The sequence below is a fragment of the Pseudophryne corroboree genome, chromosome 4 (genome assembly GCF_028390025.1).
Source record: "Pseudophryne corroboree isolate aPseCor3 chromosome 4, aPseCor3.hap2, whole genome shotgun sequence".
Lineage (NCBI taxonomy): Eukaryota > Metazoa > Chordata > Amphibia > Anura > Myobatrachidae > Pseudophryne > Pseudophryne corroboree.
This window is the reverse complement of record NC_086447.1, coordinates 879,819,269-879,839,052: the sequence shown is the minus strand read 5'-3', so window position 1 is coordinate 879,839,052 and position 19,784 is coordinate 879,819,269. Positions and strand designations below refer to the sequence as shown.

At 48.5% G+C, this 19,784-nt stretch overlaps 1 protein-coding gene across 1 annotated transcript in view; it reads left to right on the top strand.

Annotated features, from left to right (window-relative positions):
* The window catches only part of DNAH8 (dynein axonemal heavy chain 8), a 1,853,457-nt gene that overhangs the window by 941,441 nt on the left and 892,232 nt on the right, over positions 1 to 19,784 (top strand). The window contains exons 35-36 of the mRNA XM_063918852.1: positions 7,627 to 7,867; positions 8,522 to 8,721. Of these exons, the coding sequence (XP_063774922.1) occupies positions 7,627 to 7,867; positions 8,522 to 8,721 (441 nt within the window). The remainder of the gene's footprint in view (positions 1 to 7,626; positions 7,868 to 8,521; positions 8,722 to 19,784) is intronic.

The following is a 19,784-nucleotide window of genomic DNA, read 5'->3' as shown; positions in this document are numbered from 1 at the left end:
TATGCACTGTAGCAGGATAACAGATTGCACTGTAGCTGGATCACAGGATAGCACTGTTGTAGAGTATGCACTGTAGCAGGATAACTGGATTGCACTGTAGCTGGATCACAGGATAGCGCTGTGGTAGAGTATGCACTGTAGCAGAATAACAGGATTGCACTGTAGCTGGATCACAGGATAGCACTGTGGTAGAATATGCACTGTAGCAGGATAACAGGATTGCACTGTAGCTGGATCACAGGATAGCACTGTGGTAGAGTATGCAACGTACCAGGATCACAGGATTGCACTGTAGCAGGATCACAGGATTGCACTGTAGCAGGATTACAGGATTGCACTGTAGCAGGATCACAGGATTGCACTGTAGCAGGATCACAGGATTGCACTGTAGCTGGATCACAGGATAGCACTGTGGTAGAACCTGGCAGTTCTATGGATAATTTAGCAGTAGAGACCAGCATAACCAGGACCAGGAACTGAGACAACCTTGACACGATGAACTGGCAACAGGGAGCCTGTGTGGCTGGCCTAAGTAGTGAGTTCAGGTGCTGCTCACAGCTGTGGTAACAGCTGATAATCAAGCTGCAGATACAGAGCAGAGCGCTGAGCACCAGAGCAGAGAGCGCCACCCCAGGGATGGAGGAGAAACTGCATGGATCGTGACACTGAAATCTTCATGCATAGAGGGACTTCCTCTACGTTTAGGCATATCAGATACCTTCAAACTTCACCGGAGTCCTGTTTGTGCTCATCACTTGATTCCTCCTGGCCAGCTAGATGTAGACCTCAATACTTTCCAAGTCTGCTTGTGGATCCTTATTATATGCTTCTTTGCCTCGATTTGGCTATTTTTGAGCAAAAGGTCCTACATACAGCACAGGGACATTCCCTCCTTTATGGGGACAGTCCCAGTGTATTTAGTGTCCACGGTGGAAGCAAGAGAAAATGGGATTTTGGTTCTTAACTGTTAAATCCTTTTCTTTAAGCCCCTGGCTGGCTACGGGGGTTTCTTGTGTGACACTCTGCTCAGGTTCAGGTTGTGTGCCTGGCTTTGTCTGAGTATTGGTCTTTTCTCCTTCTCCCTATCCTTGGGCTTGTTAAGTTTAACTGGCTGCTGTAGGCAGTGGTCGGGGTATAGGGGAGGAGGAGCTTGTGCTGTCTTCTAAGAAGAAAACCTTTTGGTGCCCAGACTCCTCCAGCTCAACTATACCCAGTTTATTCAGTGTGCCCCATGGACTCAGAGTAAATAATTATACAGGTAAGATCAAAATCCCCTTTTGGAGATGAAAGATGGTATATAGTCCATTGCTTCAACAATGTTTTAAAGCTTCTAAACCATTAACTCAGAGTGTGGTGATATAAAGGAGCGACCCCATAGTACGAACAACAAGGAATAACTCATCTGCACTCATCGTTGGCTCTTTTGTAAGGAACACACTTTGGGAGGAATCCAGTTAGCCATGAGGTGGACTTTTCCTCACTGTTTCAGGAGCTAGCTGCGAGGAAAAGTCTGTGATAAAGGTGTCCTCTGAAACCTTTTGAGGAGAATCCAATTAGCCGTGGGGTTTACCCCACAGCTATTTATCATTGCCAGCTGACTCAATCAGCGGGGCTTGCCCCACACATTAATACCTGGGGGTGGACTTTTTCTTGCAGTTGAAAGAAAAAGTGTGTGATAAAAGGGTCCTCCTATGGTTTAAAATGTGGGGAAACATTGAGTAACAACCTAGGGTTTACTGTGCAGAGAAAAGCAGTTTTCTCTGACGTCCTAGTGGATGCTGGGAACTCCGTAAGGGCCATGGGGAATAGCGGCTCCGCAGGAGACTGGGCACAACTAAAAGAAAGCTTTTAGACTACCTGGTGTGCACTGGCTCCTCCCACTATGACCCTCCTCCAAGCCTCAGTTGGATTTCTGTGCCCGGCCGAGCTGGATGCACACTAGGGGCTCTCCTGAGCTCCTAGAAAGAAAGTTTATTTTAGGTTTTTTATTTTACAGTGAGACCTGCTGGCAACAGGCTCACTGCATCGAGGGACTAAGGGGAGAAGAAGCGAACCTACCTGCTTGCAGCTAGCTTGGGCTTCTTAGGCTAATGGACACCATTAGCTCCAGAGGGATCGACCGCATGGAACTGGCCTTGGTGTTCGTTCCCGGAGCCGCGCCGCCGTCCCCCTTACAGAGCCAGAAGCAAGAAGAGGTCCGGAAAATCGGCGGCAGAAGACATCAGTCTTCACCAAGGTAGCGCACAGCACTGCAGCTGTGCGCCATTGCTCCTCATACACACTTCACACTCCGGTCACTGAGGGTGCAGGGCGCTGTGGGGGGGCGCCCTGAGCAGCAATAAAAACACCTTGGCTGGCAAATATATCACAATATATAGCCCCAGAGGCTATATATGTGATAAATACCCCTGCCAGAATCCATAAAAAAGCGGGAGAAAAGTCAGCGAAAAAGGGGCGGAGCTATCTCCCTCAGCACACTGGCGCCATTTTCTCTTCACAGTGCAGCTGGAAGACAGCTCCCCAGGCTCTCCCCTGTAGTTTGCAGGCTCAAAGGGTTAAAAAGAGAGGGGGGGCACTAAATTTAGGCGCAATATTGTATATACAAGCAGCTATTGGGAAAAATTCACTCAATATAGTGTTAATCCCTAAATTATATAGCGCTCTGGTGTGTGCTGGCATACTCTCTCTCTGTCTCCCCAAAGGGCTGTGTGGGGTCCTGTCCTCAGTCAGAGCATTCCCTGTGTGTGTGCGATGTGTCGGTACGGCTGTGTCGACACGTTTGATGAGGAGGCTTATGTGGTGGCAGAGCAGATGCCGATAAATGTGATGTCGCCCCCTGTGGGGCCGACACCAGAGTGGATGGATAGGTGGAAGGTATAAACCGACAGTGTCAACTCCTTACATAAAAGGCTGGATGACGTAACAGCTGTGGGACAGCCGGCTTCTCAGCCGCGCCTGCCCAGGCGTCTCAAAGGCCATCAGGGGCTCAAAAACGCCCGCTCCCTCAGATGGCAGACACAGATGTTGACACGGAGTCTGACTCCAGTGTCGACGAGGTTGAGACATATACACAATCCACTAGGAATATCCGTTACATGATCCCGGCAATAAAAAATGTGCTACACATTTCTGACATTAACCCAAGTACCACTAAAAAAGGGTTTTATGTGTGGGGAGAAAAAGCAGGCAGTGTTTTGTTCCCCCATCAAATGAGTGAATGAAGTGTGAAAAAGCGTGGGTTCCCCCGATAAGAAACTGGTAATTTCTAAAAAGTTACTGATGGCGTACCCTTTCCCACCAGAGGATAAGTTACACTGGGAGATATCCCCTAGGGTGGATAAGGCGCTCACACGTTTGTCAAAAAAGGTGGCACTGCCGTCTTAGGATACGGCCACTTTGAAGGTACCTGCTGATAAAAAGCAGGAGGCTATCCTGAAGTCTGTATTTACACACTCAGGTACTAGACTGAGACCTGCAGATAGTGCTGCTGCAGCGTGGTCTGTGACCCTGTCAAACAGGGATACTATTTTGCGAACATAAGAGCATATTAAAGACGTCGTCTTATATATGAGGGATGCACAGAGGGATATTTTACCGGCTGGCATCCAGAATTAATGCAATGTCCATTCTGTCAGGAGGGTTTTAGAGACCCGACACTGGACAGGTGATGCTGACTTTAAAAGGCACATAGAGCCTTATAAGGGTGAGGAATTGTTTGGGGATGGTCTCTGGGACCTCGTATCACACGGCAACAGCTGGGAAGAAAATTTTTTACCTCAGGTTTCCTCACAGCCTAAGAAAGCACTGTATTATCAGGTACGGTCCTTTCGGCTTCAGAAAAGCAAGCGGGTCAAAGGCGCTTCCTTTCTGCACAGAGACGAGGGAAGAGGGAAAAAGCTGCACCAGTCAGCCAGTTCCCATAATCAAAATTCTTCCCCCGCTTCCTCTGAGTCCACCGCATGACGCGGGGGCTCCACAGGCGTAGCCAGTTACGGTGGGGGGCCGCCTCAAAAATTTCAGCGATCAGTGGGCTCGCTCACAGGATCCTTCAAGTAGTATCTCAGGGGTACAAGCTGGAATTCGAGGCGTCTCCCCCCCGCCGTTTCCTCAAATCTGCCTTGCCGACAACTCCCTCAGGCAGGGAGGCTGTGCTAGAGGCAATTCACAAGCTGTATTCCCAGCAGGTGATAGTCAAGGTGCCCCTACTTCAACAAGGACGGGGTTACTATTCCACACTGTTTGTGGTACCGAAACCGGACGGTTCGGTGAGACCCATGTTAAATTTGAAATCCTTGAACACATACATAAAAAAATTCAAGTTCAAGATGGAATCGCTCAGGGCGGTTATTGTAAGCCTAGAGGAGGGGGATTGCATGGTATCCCTGGACATCAAGGATGCTTACCTACATGTCCCCATTTACCATCCTCACCAGGAGTTCCTCAGATTTGTGGTACAGGATTGCCATTACCAATTCCAAACACTGCCGTTTGGACTGTCCACGGCACCGAGGGTCTTTACCAAGGTAATGGCAGAAATGATGATACTTCTTCGAAAAAAGGGAGTTTTAATTATCCCGAACTTGGACGATCTCCTTATAAAGGCGAGGTCCAAGGAGCAGTTGTTGGTCGGAGTAGCACTATCTCGGGAAGTGCTACAACAGCACGGATGGATTCTATACATTCCAAAGTCACAGCTGGTTCCTACCACACGCCTACTGTTCCTGGGGATGGTTCTGGACACAGAACAGAAAAAAGTATTTCTCCCACAGGAGAAAGCCAAGGAGCTGTCATCTCTAGTCAGAGACCTCCTGAAACCAAAACAGGTATCGGTGCATCACTGCACACGAGTCCTGGGAAAAATGATAGCTTCTTACGAAGCAGAATTCCATTCGGCAGGTTCCATGCAAGAACCTTTCAGTGGGACCTCTTGGACAAGTGGTTGGGATCGCATCTTCAGATGCATCGGCTGATAACCCTGTCTCCAAGGACCAGGGTATTTCTACTGTGGTGGCTGCAGAGTGCTCATCTTCAAGAGGGCCGCAGAGTCGGCATACAGGACTGGGTCCTGGTAACCACGGATGCCAGCCTTCGAGGCTGGGGGGCAGTCACGCAGGGAAGAAATTTCCAAGGACTTTGGTCAAGTCAGGAGTCGTCCCTACACATAAATATTCTGGAACTGAGGGCCATTTACAATGCCCTAAGTCTGGCAAGGCCTCTGCTTCAAAACCAGCCGGTACTGATCCAATCAGACAACATCACGCAGTCTCCCATGTAAACCGACAGGGCGGCACAAGAAGCAGGATGGCGATGGCAGAAGCCACAAGGATTCTCCGATGGGCGGAAAATCACGTCTTAGCACTGTCAGCAGTGTTCATTCCGGGAGTGGTCAACTGGGAAGCAGACTTCCTCAGCAGACACGACCTACACCCGGGAGAGTGGGGACTTCATCCAGAAGTCTTCCAACTGTTGGTAAACTGTTGGGAAAGACCACAGGTGGACATGATGGCGTCCCGCCTAAACCAAAAACTAGATATTGCGCCAGGTCAAGGGACCCTCAGGCGATAGCTGTGGACGCTCTAGTGACACCGTGGGTGTACCAGTCGGTTTATATATTCCCTCCTCTGCCTCTCATACCAAAGGTACTGAGAATAATAAGAAGACGAGGAGTAAGAACGATACTCGTGGTTCCGGATGGGCCAGGAAGAGCTTGGTACCCAGAACTTCAAGAAATGATATCAGAGGACCCATGGCCTCTACCGCTCAGACAGGATCTGCTACAGCAGGGGCCCTGTCTGTTCCAAGACTTACCGCGGCTGCGTTTGATGGCATGGCGGTTGAATTCCGGATCCTAACGGAAAAGGGCATTCCGGAGGAAGTCATTCCTACGCTGATAAAAGCCAGGAAAGAAGTAACCGCAAACCATTATCACCGTATTTGGCGAAAATATGTTGCGTGGTGTGAGGCCAGGAAGGCCCCAACAGAGGAATTTTAGCTGGGTCGTTTTCTGCACTTCCTACAGTCAGGAGTGACTATGGGCCTAAACTTGGGTTCCATTAAGGCCCAGATTTCGGCTCTGTCGATTTTCTTCCAGAAAGAACTGGCTTCACTGCCTGGAGTTCAGACATTTGTAAAGGGAGTTCTACATATTCAGCCCCATTTTGTGCCTCCTGTGGCACCTTGGGATCTCAACGTGGTGTTGAGTTTCCTAAAATCACATTGGTTTGAGCCACTTAAAACTGTGGATTTGAAATATCTCACGTGGAAAGTGGTCATGTTATTGGCCTTGGCTTCGGCCAGGCGTGTGTCAGAATTGGCGGCTTTGTCATGTAAAAGCCCTTATCTGATTTTCCATATGGATAGGGCAGAATTGAGGACTCGTCCCCAGTTTCTCCCTAAGGTGGTATCAGCTTTTCACTTGAACCAACCTATTGTAGTGCCTGCGGCTACTAGGGACTTGGAAGATTCCAAGTTACTGGACGTAGTCTTGGCCTTAAAAATTTATATTTCCAGGACGGCTGGAGTCAGGAAAATTGACTCGCTTTTTATCCTGTAGGCACCCAACAAAATAGGTGCTCCTGCTTCTAAGCAGACTATTGCTCGCTGAATTTGTAGCACATTTCAGCTGGAGCATTCTGCGGCTGGATTGCCGCATCCTAAATCAGTAAAAGCCCATTCCACGAGGAAAGTGGGCTCATCTTGGGCGGCTGCCCGAGGGGTCTCGGCTTTACAACTTTGCCGAGCTGCAACTTGGTCAGGGGCAAACACGTTTGCAAAATTCTACAAATTTGATACCCTGGCTGAGGAGGACCTTGAGTTCTCTCATTCGGTGCTGCAGAGTCATCCGCACTCTCCCGCCCGTTTGGGAGCTTTGGTATAATCCCCATGGTCCTTATGGAGTTCCCAGCATCCACTAGGACGTCAGAGAAAATAAGATTTTACTCACCGGTAAATCTATTTCTCGTAGTCCGTAGTGGATGCTGGGCGCCCATCCCAAGTGCGGATTGTCTGCAATACTTGTATGTAGTTATTGCCTAACTAAGGGTTATTGTTGAGCCATCTGTTGAGAGGCTCAGTTATATTTCATACTGTTAACTGGGTATAGTATCACGAGTTATACGGTGTGATTGGTGTGGCTGGTATGAGTCTTACCCGGGATTCAAAATCCTTCCTTATTGTGTCAGCTCTTCCGGGCACAGTATCCTAACTGAGGCTTGGAGGAGGGTCATAGTGGGAGGAGCCAGTGCACACCAGGTAGTCTAAAAGCTTTCTTTTAGTTGTGCCCAGTCTCCTGCGGAGCCGCTATTCCCCATGGTCCTTACGGAGTTCCCAGCATCCACTACGGACTACGAGAAATAGATTTACCGGTGAGTAAAATCTTATTTTTTTTTAAATAGCTCCAGGCGTGAAATTCAGAGCTTTTTCACGAATGGCAATCCCCACTGCTAATTGGATTCCCCCCTAAGACACTGATCTTTGTACAATATACAATTTGTCTGGGGCAGCACAGAACAACATTATGAAGTTTCAATGTGTCTTGGCTGTTTGTACCAAATACATTTAACATGCAGTATTCAACATTTTAAGAATAAATAACAAAATGTTTTAATTATTTTTTTGTTTTAAAAGATGCATTAAACTTCCAAAAGGACTAAAGTACTGGCAAGTATTTCTAGACCTAAAGAAACAAATAGATGACTTCGGAGACTTTTGCCTTTTATTAACTATGATGAAAAACAAATCTATGAAGAAAAGACACTGGGATCGTATAGCTGATCTTACAGGACACAAATTGGATTTTGAATCTAAATTGTTTTGTTTGCGTAATATTATGGAAGCGACAATTCTCAAATATAAAGATCAGATTGAAGTAAGTTTTATGCCTTTATTGTGCAAATATAGCATTACTTTGTTTAAAGTAATGTGTAGCTGTGTGTGAAGGTGTTAGTGGCTCCAAATACAAATACATGGTATCATCACATACTTTAATGTCCGTATAATGCTACGTGAGCATCGTTTTATCATTCTGTGTGCTCATAGTCAGCACTGATCTAATAGAGCATAGATAAATACGATTTTCATAGTTGCCGTTCTGTACATCTACAGCAGGAGATTAAATCACTGTTTCATATGCAGCACAAATTTGCTTACCTGAGTTTTCACAGAAGCAGCTGTCTATATTGTTTTCCCACAAGGCACAGCTCTTATAAGGCTCCAGCTACCCAGTCTAGGCAATCCATAGAGGTTCTGTCCAGTCACAACAAAGCCACGTAATCACATTATTGATGTGATTGAGCTTTGGGAACTGACAGTTCAGTTTTATTTTGTCCCTTTTTTTCCTAATCTCAATAACTTTATTTCCTGGTTGATTTGGTGGCCTATAAATTAGCAATCAAACATTATCGTTATAATAATAATTCCCCTTGAAATTGCTAAATATCTATCCTACTCATGCCCTGACGACAAATTGACCTCTGAAATGTAATTGGAAATAATCATTCTTTGTTTTGAACTAATGATGCAGGATATTTACATATCATCGATTAAAGAGATGGACATTGAAGGAAAACTGTTCCAGGTGATAGATGAGTGGAATAACAAGTTTCTAAGTTTTTCTGCTTTTAAAGGCAGAGGTGACTTACTGATAAACAGGATGAATGCTGAAGCCATGATAACTATGATGGAAGACAGCCTGATGGTTCTAGGATCATTATTAAATAACAGGTAATATATACTGTACAAAGCAGCAGTCAGTAGTTGTCTTATTACCCAACAGTATTTTCATGTACAGTTCGAAAATGATGAGATTTGCCCGGATAATCCCTATTTGCTGAAGTGTGCCATAGAGCGGGTATGTCCATCATCTGGGGAGAAGTTAAAAGGAAATAAAATTAAACATCAGGGGCAGTATTGGATTATGGCCACGTTATTTCTCTTACGTCCTAGAGGATGCTGGGGACTCCAAAAGGACCATGGGGTATAGACGGGATCCGCAGGAGCTTGGGCACACTAAAAAGACTTTTACTGGGTGTGAACTGACTCCTCCCTCTATGCCCCTCCCCCAGACCTCAGTTAGACTTTGTACCCAGGAGTGACTGGACACACACTAAGGGAGCTCTACTGAGTTTCTCTACAAAATACTTTTGTTAGGTTTTTTATTTTCAGGGAGACATGCTGGCTACAGGCTCCCTGCATCGTGGGACTGAGGGGAGAGAAGTCAGACCTACTTCTTCTTAGTTAAAGGCTCTGCTTCTTAGGCTACTGGACACCATTAGATCCAGAGGCTTCAATCACTTGGTTCGCCTAGCTGCTTGTTCCCGGAGCCGCGCCGTCACCCCCCTCACAGAAGCCAGAAGAAAGAAGCCGGGTGAGTATTAGAGGAACCGAAGACTTCAGTGACGGCAGAAGACTTCAGGAACGAGATACAGCACAGCGGTAGCGCTGCGCTCCATGCTCCCACACACTTCACCAACGGCACTCGCAGGGTGCAGGGCGCTAGGGGGGAGCGCCCTGGGCAGCAGTTACTGGGGTCACTGACTGGCAGAAAAGCTTATACATTTTCTCTCTCTCTACAGTGCTGCAGAGACGCTGGCCCGGACCTCCAAGCTCCCGCAAGTAGCAAGGGGGCAAATACGGGGGGGCACATAAAATTTGGTGCTTTTTCATATTGCAGATAGCGCTGTCGCATATATTATATCTATTAGTATATGGGCGCTGTGGTGTGAGCTGGCATACCCCCTCTGTGTTTCTCTCTACAGGCTTCCCTGTGGGTCTGTCCCCTTGTTTTTGGCCAGTGTGAGTGTGGGTGTGTCGGTACTCCGTGTCGACATGTCTTAGGCTGGGTGTTCCTCCCCGGAGGAAGTTATTGGGGGGCGCAGAGAGGGATTTGGGTATGACTCTGTCGGCACACCCGACTGATGATTGGGTGACTATGCTGAGTACATTGAATGCAAATGTGGCTTTATTATCTAAGAGACTGGATAAATCTGATTCGCAGACACAAACATGGAGACAGTCCGTGGAGGACGCTTTGTCTCAGGTACAAACCACCTCAGGGTCACAAAAGCGTTCTTTTACCCAGATGGCAGATACAGGTACCGACACAGACTCTGATTCCAAAGTAGATTTAAATGAGGCTTCTTTACATCCAAGGGTTTTTAAGAGTATTCAGTACATGATTATAGCCATCAAAGATGTTTTACATATATCTGAGGAACCTGCCGTTCCTGACACAAGAGTTTGTTTGTTTAAGGGGAAAAGGCCTGAGGTAAAATTTCCCCCCTCTCAAGAAATGAATGCGCTTTGTGAAAAGGCTTGGGAGTCGCCTGACAAAAGGTGGCAGATTCCCAAGAGAATTTTGATGGCATATCCTTTCCCCTCTGATGACAGGGACAAATGGGAGTCGTCTCCCAATGTGGACAAGGCTCTATCCCGTTTGTCCAAGAAGGTGGCGCTTTCGTCTCCTGACACAACTGCTCTCAAGGACCCAGCGGATCGCAAACTGGAGATGACATTGAAGTCCATTTTCGTTAATACTGGTGCATTGCTCAGACCTGCTGTGGCGTCGGTATGGGTGAGTAGTGCTATTGCTAAGTGGGCTGATAATTTGGCTTCTGATATTGATACCCTTGATAAGGATAACATTCTTTTGACTCTTGGTTATATCAAGGACGCTGCAGATTACCTAAAGGATGCGGTGAGGGATGTTGGCCTCTTGGGATCAAGAGCCAATGCCATGGCGGTCTCGGCCAGGAGGGCACTGTGGATTCATCAATGGAATGCTGATGCCGATTCCAAGAAGAATATGGAAGCTCTCCCTTTCTCTATCGTCCTAAGTGGATGCTGGGGTTCCTGAAAGGACCATGGGGAATAGCGGCTCCGCAGGAGACAGGGCACAAAAGTAAAGCTTTTACAGGTCAGGTGGTGTGTACTGGCTCCTCCCCCTATGACCCTCCTCCAGACTCCAGTTAGATTTTTGTGCCCGGCCGAGAAGGGTGCAATTCTAGGTGGCTCTCATAAAGAGCTGCTTAGAGAGTTTAGCTTAGGTTTTTTATTTTACAGTGATTCCTGCTGGCAACAGGATCACTGCAACGAGGGACAGAGGGGAGAAGAAGTGAACTCACCTGCGTGCAGGATGGATTGGCTTCTTGGCTACTGGACATGAAGCTCCAGAGGGACGATCACAGGTACAGCCTGGATGGTCACCGGAGCCACGCCGCCGGCCCCCTCACAGATGCTGAAGCAAGAAGAGGTCCAGAATCGGCGGCTGAAGACTCCTGCAGTCTTCTTAAGGTAGCGCACAGCACTGCAGCTGTGCGCCATTTTCCTCTCAGCACACTTCACACGGCAGTCACTGAGGGTGCAGGGCGCTGGGGGGGGGCGCCCTGGGAGGCAAATGAAAACCTTTAAAAAGGCTAAAAATACCTCACATATAGCCCCAGAGGCTATATGGAGATATTTACCCCTGCCTAAATGTACTAAATAGCGGGAGACGAGCCCACCGAAAAAGGGGCGGGGCCTATCTCCTCCGCACACGGCGCCATTTTCTGTCACAGCTCCGCTGGTCAGGAAGGCTCCCAGGTCTCTCCCCTGCACTGCACTACAGAAACAGGGTATAACAGAGAGGGGGGGCAGAATAAATGGCAATATATTAATATAAAAGCAGCTATAAGGGAGCACTTAATCATAAGGCTATCCCTGTCATATATAGCGCTTTTTGGTGTGTGCTGGCAGACTCTCCCTCTGTCTCCCCAAAGGGCTAGTGGGTCCTGTCTTCGTATAGAGCATTCCCTGTGTGTCTGCTGTGTGTCGGTACGTGTGTGTCGACATGTATGAGGACGTTATTGGTGTGGAGGCGGAGCAATTGCCAAATATGAGGATGTCACCTCCTAGGGGGTCGACACCAGAATGGATGCCTTTATTTGTGGAATTACGGGATAGCGTCAACTCGCTTAAGCAGTCGTTTGCCGACATGAGGCGGCCGGACACTCAATTAGTGTCTGTCCAGGCGCCTCAAACACCGTCAGGGGCTGTAAAACGTCCCTTGCCTCAGTCGGTCGACACAGACCCAGACACAGGCACTGATTCCGGTGGTGAAGGTGACGAATCAACCGTATTTTCCAGTAGGGCCACACGTTATATGATTTTGGCAATAAAGGAGATGTTACATTTAGCTGATACTACAGGTACCACTAAACAGGGTATTATGTGGGGGTGAAAAAACTACCAGTAGTTTTTACCGAATCAGAAGAATTAAATGACGTGTGTGATGAAGCGTGGGGTGCCCCGATAAAAAACTGCTAATTTCAAAGAAGTTATTGGCTTTATACCCTTTCCCGCCAGAGGTTAGGGAGCGCTGGGAAACACCTCCTAGGGTGGACAAAGCGCTAACACGCTTATCAAAACAAGTGGCGTTACCCTCTCCTGAGACGGACGCACTTAAAGATCCATCAGATAGGAGGATGGAAAATATCCAAAAAGGTATATACACACATGCAGGTGTTATACTACGACCAGCTATTGCGACTGCCTGGATGTGCAGTGCTGGGGTAGTTTGGTCAGAGTCCCTGATCGAAAATATTGATACCCTGGACAGGGACAATATTTTACTGTCGTTAGAACAAATAAAGGATGCATTTCTTTATATGCGTGATGCACAGAGAGATATCTGCACACTGGCATCACGGGTAAGTGCTATGTCCATTTCGGCCAGAAGAGCTTTATGGACACGACAGTGGACAGGCGATGCGTAGAGGAGTTATTTGAGGTCGGTCTATCGGATTTGGTGGCCACGGCTACGGCCGGGAAATCCACCTTTTCTACCTCAAGTCACTCCCCAACAGAAAAAGGCACCGACCTTTCAACCGCAGCCCTTTCGTTCCTTTAAAAATAAGAGAGCAAAGGGCTATTCATATCTGCCACGAGGCAGAGGACGAGGGAAGAGACAGCAACAGGCAGCTCCTTCCCAGGAACAGAAGCCCTCCCCGGCTTCTACAAAAGCCTCAGCATGACGCTGGGGCTTCGCAAGCGGACTCGGGGGCGGTAGGCGGTCGTCTCAAAAATTACAGCGCGCAGTGGGCTCACTCGCAGGTAAATCCCTGGATCCTGCAGATAATATCTCAGGGGTACAGGTTGAAATTAGAGACAGAGCCACCTCGCCGTTTCCTGAAGTCTGCTTTACCAACGTCCCCCTCAGAAAGGGAGACGGTTTTGGAAGCCATTCACAAGCTGTATTCTCAGCAGGTGATAGTCAAGGTACCTCTTCTACAACAAGGGAAGGGGTATTATTCCACTCTATTTGTGGTACCGAAGCCGGATGGCTCGGTAAGGCCTATTCTAAATCTGAAGTCCTTGAACCTATACATAAAGAAGTTCAAGTTCAAGATGGAGTCACTCAGAGCAGTGATAGCGAACCTGGAAGAAGGGGACTTTATGGTATCCTTGGACATCAAGGATGCGTATCTCCACGTTCCAATTACCCCTCACACCAGGGGTACCTCAGGTTCGTTGTACAAAACTGTCACTATCAGTTTCAGACGCTGCCGTTTGGTTTGTCCACGGCACCTCGGGTCTTTACAAAGGTAATGGCCGAGATAATATTTCTTCTTCGAAGAAAAGGCGTATTAATTATCCCATACTTGGACGATCTCCTAATAAGGGCAAGGTCCAGAGAACAGCTAGAGATGGGTTTAGCACTATCTCAAGAGGTGCTAAAGCAGCACGGATGGATTCTGAATATTCCAAAATTCCAATTAATGCCGACAACTCGTCTGCTGTTCCTGGGGATGATTCTGGACACAGTTCAGAAAAAGGTTTTTCTTCCCGAAGAAAAAGCCAAGGAGTTATCTGACCTGGTCAGGAACCTCCTAAAACCAGGAAAGGTGTCTGTACATCAATGCACAAGAGTCCTGGGAAAAAATGGTAGCTTCTTACGAAGCAATCCCTTTCGGCAGATTCCATGCAAAGGGATCTGTTGGACAAATGGTCAGGGTCGCATCTTCAGATGCACCTGCGGATAACCCTGTCGCCGAGGACAAGGGTATCCCTTCTGTGGTGGTTGCAGGAGGCTCATCTATTGGAGGGCCGCAGATTCGGCATACAGGATTGGATCCTGGTGACCACGGATGCCAGCCTGAGAGGCTGGGGAGCAGTCACACAGGGAAGAAATTTCCAGGGAGTGTGGTCGAGCCTGAAAAAGTCTCTTCACATAAGCATTCTGGAACTAAGAGCAATCTACAATGCTCTAAGCCAGGCGGAACCTCTGCTTCAAGGAAGACCGGTGTTGATCCAGTCGGACAACATCACGGCAGTCGCCCATGTAAACAGACAGGGCGGCACAAGAAGCAGGAGGGCAATGGCAGAAGCTGCCAGGATCCTTCGCTGGGCGGAGAATCACGTGATAGCACTGTCAGCAGTATTCATCCCGGGCGTGGACAACTGGGAAGCAGACTTCCTCAGCAGACACGACCTTCACCCGGGAGAGTGGGGACTTCATCCAGAAGTTTTCCACATGCTATTAAACCGTTGGGTAAAACCAATGGTGGACATGATGGCGTCTCGCCTCAACAAAACACTGGACAGGTATTGCGCCAGGTCAAGAGATCCGCAGGCAATAGCTGTGGACGCGCTGGTAACACCTTGGGTGTACCAGTCGGTATATGTGTTTCCTCCTCTGCCTCTCATACCAAAGGTATTGAGGATTATACGGCAAAGAGGAGTAAGACTAGTGGCTCCGGATTGGCCAAGAAGGACTTGGTACCCGGAACTTCAAGAGATGGTCACGGACGATCCGTGGCCTCTACTTCTGAGAAGGGACCTGCTTCAGCAGGGTCCTTGTCTTTTTCAAGACTTACCGCGGCTGCGTTTGACGGCATGGCGTTGAATGCCAGATCCTAAAAGGAAAAGGCATTCCAGAAGAAGTCATTCCTACCTTGATAAAGGCAAGGAAGGAAGTCACCGCGAAGCATTATCGCCGTATTTGGCGAAAATATGTTGCGTGGTGCGAGCAGCGGAGTGCTCCGATGGAGGAATTTCAACTGGGTCGTTTTCCTACATTTCCTGCAATCAGGATTGTCTATGGGTCTCAAATTGGGATCTATTAAGGTTCAAATTTCGGCCCTATCAATATTCTTCCACAAAGAATTGGCCTCAGTCCCTGAGGTCCAGATTTTTATCAAAGGAGTACTGCATATACAGCCTCCTGTGGTGCCTAAGGTGGCACCGTGGGATCTAAATGTAGTTTTAGATTTCCTCAAATCCAATTGGTTTGAACCACTAAAGAATGTGGATTTGAAATATCTCACATGGAAAGTGACTATGTTACTGGCCCTGGCTTCGGCCGGGAGAGTATCTGAACTGGCGGCTTTGTCTTATAAAAGCCCTTATTTAATTTTCCATTCGACATAGGGCAGAGCTGCGGACGCGTCCGCATTTTCTCCCTAAGGTGGTATCAGCGTTTCACCTGAACCAGCCTATTGTAGTGCCTGCGGCTACAGACGACTTGAAGGACTCCAAGTTGTTGGACGTTGTCAGAGCCTTAAAAATATACATTTAAAGGACGGCTGGAGTCAGAAAATCTGACTCGCTGTTTATACTGTATGCACCCAAAAAGTTGGGTGCACCTGCTTCTAAGCAGTCGATTGCTCGTTGGTTTTGTAACAAAATTCAACTTGTACATTCTGTGGCAGGCCTGCCACAGCCTAAATCTGTTAAGGCCCATTCCGCAAGGAAGGTGGGCTCATCTTGGGCGGCTGCCCGAGGGGTCTCGGCATTACAACTCTGCCGAGCAGCTACGTGGTCAGGGGAGAACACGTTTGTAAATTTTTACAAATTTGATACCCTGGCAAAGGAGGACCTGGAGTTCTCTCATTCGGTGCTGCAGAGTCATCCGCACTCTCCCGCCCGTTTGGGAGCTTTGGTATAATCCCCATGGTCCTTTCAGGAACCCCAGCATCCACTTAGGACGATAGAGAAAATAAGAATTTACTTACCGATAATTCTATTTCTCGGAGTCCGTAGTGGATGCTGGGCGCCCATCCCAAGTGCGGATTATCTGCAATACTTGTACATAGTTATTGTTAACTAATTCGGGTTATTGTTTAGGAAGCCATCTTTCAGAGGCTCCTCTGTTATCATACTGTTAACTGGGTTTAGATCACAAGTTGTACGGTGTGATTGGTGTGGCTGGTATGAGTCTTACCCGGGATTCAAAATCCTCCCTTATTGTGTACGCTCGTCCGGGCACAGTACCTAACTGGAGTCTGGAGGAGGGTCATAGGGGGAGGAGCCAGTACACACCACCTGACCTGTAAAAGCTTTACTTTTGTGCCCTGTCTCCTGCGGAGCCGCTATTCCCCATGGTCCTTTCAGGAACCCCAGCATCCACTACGGACTCCGAGAAATAGAATTATCGGTAAGTAAATTCTTATTTTTAAAGATAGTGTCTTGTTTGGTGACGGCCTGGCTGACCTGGTGTCTACCGCTACTGCGGGTAAGTCATCTTTTCTTCCTTATGTTCCCACACAGCAGAAAAGGGGGCCCCATCATCAGATGCAGTTCTTTCGGCCTAATAAATACAAAAGAGGGCTCGTCCTTCCTCACCTAAAAAGGTAGAGGAAGGGGAAAGAAGTCGCCTGCAGTGTCAGGCACCCAGGACCAAAAGTCCTCCCCCGCCTCTACCAAGTCCACCGCATGACACTGGGGCTCTGATTCTTCAGTCAGGTCTGGTTTCAATCGGGCCTGGATCCTTGGGTCTTAGACAAAGTGTCCCAAGGGTACAGACTGGAGTTTCAGGAGACGCCCCCCCCGCCACTTTTTCATGTCTGCCTTGCCAGTTTCTCTTCCCGAAAGGTAAGTGGTAAAGGCTGCGATACAAAAGTTGTGTCAACTGAGGGTCGTTGTGCCGGTTCCCCCGTCCCAACGGGGGGACGGGTTCTATTCGAGCCTCTTTGTCGTGCCGAAGCCGGACTGCTCGGTCAGACGGATTCTGAACCTAAAATCCCTCAATCCATACTTAAAAATTTTCAAGTTCAAGATGGAGTCTCTTCGAGCTGTGATCTCCAGCCTCGAAGGGGGGGAGGGGGAGGGGTTTATGGCGTCAGTCGACATAAAAGATGCTTACTTGCACGTCCCGATATACCCTCCTCATCAAGCCTTCCTGAGGTTTGCGGTACAGGATTGTCATTACCAGTTTCAGGCGTTGCCGTTTGGGCTCTCCACGGCCCCGAGGGTTTTCACCAAGGTAATGGAGGGAATGATGGTTCTCCTTCGCAAGCAAGGGGTCACAATTATCCCGTACTTGGACGATCTCCTGTTAAAGGCGAGGTCCAGGGAACAGTTGTTGAGAAATGTGGATCTCTCCTTGTCGGTTCTGCGACATCACGGTTGAATTCTAAATTTGCCAAAGTCTCAGTTGATCCCGGCCACTCGGCTGTCCTTCCTGGGTATGATCATAGACACGGACAAAGCTCTGGAGATCCAGACCATGGTCAGGGAGCTTCTGAGGCCGACAAGTGTGTCGATTCATCAATGCACTCGGATACTAGGGAAGATTTTGGCGGCTTACGAAGCCATTCCGTTTGGCAGGTTTCATGCCCGGGTGTTTCAGTGGGATCTCCTAAACAAATGGTCCGTGTCTCACCTGCACATGCACCGGAAAATAAGTCTATCTTCCAGGGCCAGGATCTTTCTCCTGTGGTGGCTGCAAGGTTCTCACCTTCTAGAGGGACGCCAATTCGGAATCCAGGACTGGGTCCTGCTGACAACAGATGCAAGTCTCCGAGGCTGGGGCGCAGTCACGCAAGGAAGAAATTTCCAGGGAAATTGGTCAAGCCAGGAATCTTGTCTCTACATAAATGTTCTCGAGTTAAGAGCCATTTTCTCTGACGTCCTAGTGGATGCTGGGGACTCCGTAAGGACCATGGGGAATAGACGGCTCCGCAGGAGACTGGGCACATCTAAAGAAAGATTTAGGTCTATCTGGTGTGCACTGGCTCCTCCCCCTATGACCCTCCTCCAAGCCTCAGTTAGATTTCTGTGCCCGGCCGAGCTGGATGCACACTAGGGGCTCTCCTGAGCTCCTAGAAAGAAAGTATAGTTTAGGTTTTTTATTTTACAGTGAGACCTGCTGGCAACAGGCTCACTGCAGCGAGGGACTAAGGGGAGAAGAAGCGAACCTACCTAAGTGGTGGTAGCTTGGGCTTCTTAGGCTACTGGACACCATTAGCTCCAGAGGGATCGCACACAGGACCCGACCTCGTCGTCCGTTCCCGGAGCCGCGCCGCCGTCCCCCTTACAGAGCCAGAAGCAAGAAGGTCCGGAAAATCGGCGACTGAAGACTTCTGTCTTCTCCAAGGTAGCGCACAGCACTGCAGCTGTGCGCCATTGCTCCTCATGCACACCACACACTTCGGTCACTGATGGGTGCAGGGCGCTGGGGGGGGCGCCCTGAGCAGCAATATTAACACCTTGGCTGGCAAAACTGACACCATATATAGCCCCAGAGGCTATATAGGTGTAAATTACCCCTGCCAGAATAACACAAAAAGCGGGAGAAAGCCCGCCAAAAAAGGGGCGGAGCCATCTCCGTCAGCACACTGGTGCCATTTTCCCTCACAGCTCCGCTGGAAGGATCGCTCCCTGGCTCTCCCCTGCAGTCCTGCACTACAGAAAGGGTAAAAAAGAGAGGGGGGGGGGGCACAAATTTAGGCGCAGTATAATATATATATGCAGCTATAAGGGAAAACACTCTTTATAGGTGATATCCCTGTGGTATATAGCGCTCTGGTGTGTGCTGGCATACTCTCCCTCTGTCACCCCAAAGGGCTTTGTGGGGTCCTGTCCTCTGTCAGAGCATTCCCTGTGTGTGTGCTGTGTGTCGGTACCGCTGTGTCGACATGTATGATGAGGAAAATGATGTGGAGGCAGAGCAAATGCCTATAAATGTGTTGTCACCCCCTGAGGGGTCGACACCTGTGTGGATGGACTTATGGAAGGAATTACGTGGCAGTGTCCGCTCCTTACATAAAAGGTTTGACGACATAGGACAGCCGGCTACTCAGCTTGTGACTGTTCCAGCGTCTCAAATGTCATCAGGGGCTTTAAAACGCCCGCTACCTCAGATGGCAGACACAGATGTCGACACGGATACCGACTCCAGTGTCGACGACGATGAGACTAGTGTACCCTCCAATAGGTCCACCCGTTACATGATTGAGGCAATGAAAAATGTATTACACATTTCTGATAGTACCCCAGGTACCACAAAAAAGGGTATTATGTTCGGTGAGAAAAAACTACCAGTAGTTTTTCCTGCATCTCAGGAATTAAATGAGGTGTGTGAGGAAGCCTGGACTTCCCCCGATAAGAAATTGATAATTTCTAAACGGTTATTGGCAGCGTACCCTTTCCCGCCAGAGGATAGGCCACGTTGGGAAACGTCCCCTAGGGTAGATAAAGCGCTTACACGTTTATCAAAACAGGTGGCACTACCGTCTCCGGATACGGCCGCCCTAAAGGATCCTGCTGATAGAAAGAAGGAGGCTACCCTAAAAGCTATATATACACACACGGGCATTATATTGCGACCAGCGATTGCATCAGCATGGATGTGCAGTGCTGCTGCTGCGTGGTCAGATTCCCTGTCGGATAATATTGATACCCTGGATAGGGACACTATTTTGCTGACAGTAGAGCATATAAAGGACGCTGTCTTATACATGCGTGATGCACAGAGGGATATTTGCCGGCTGGCATCAAAAATAAGCGCAAAGTCCATTGCCGCCAGAAGG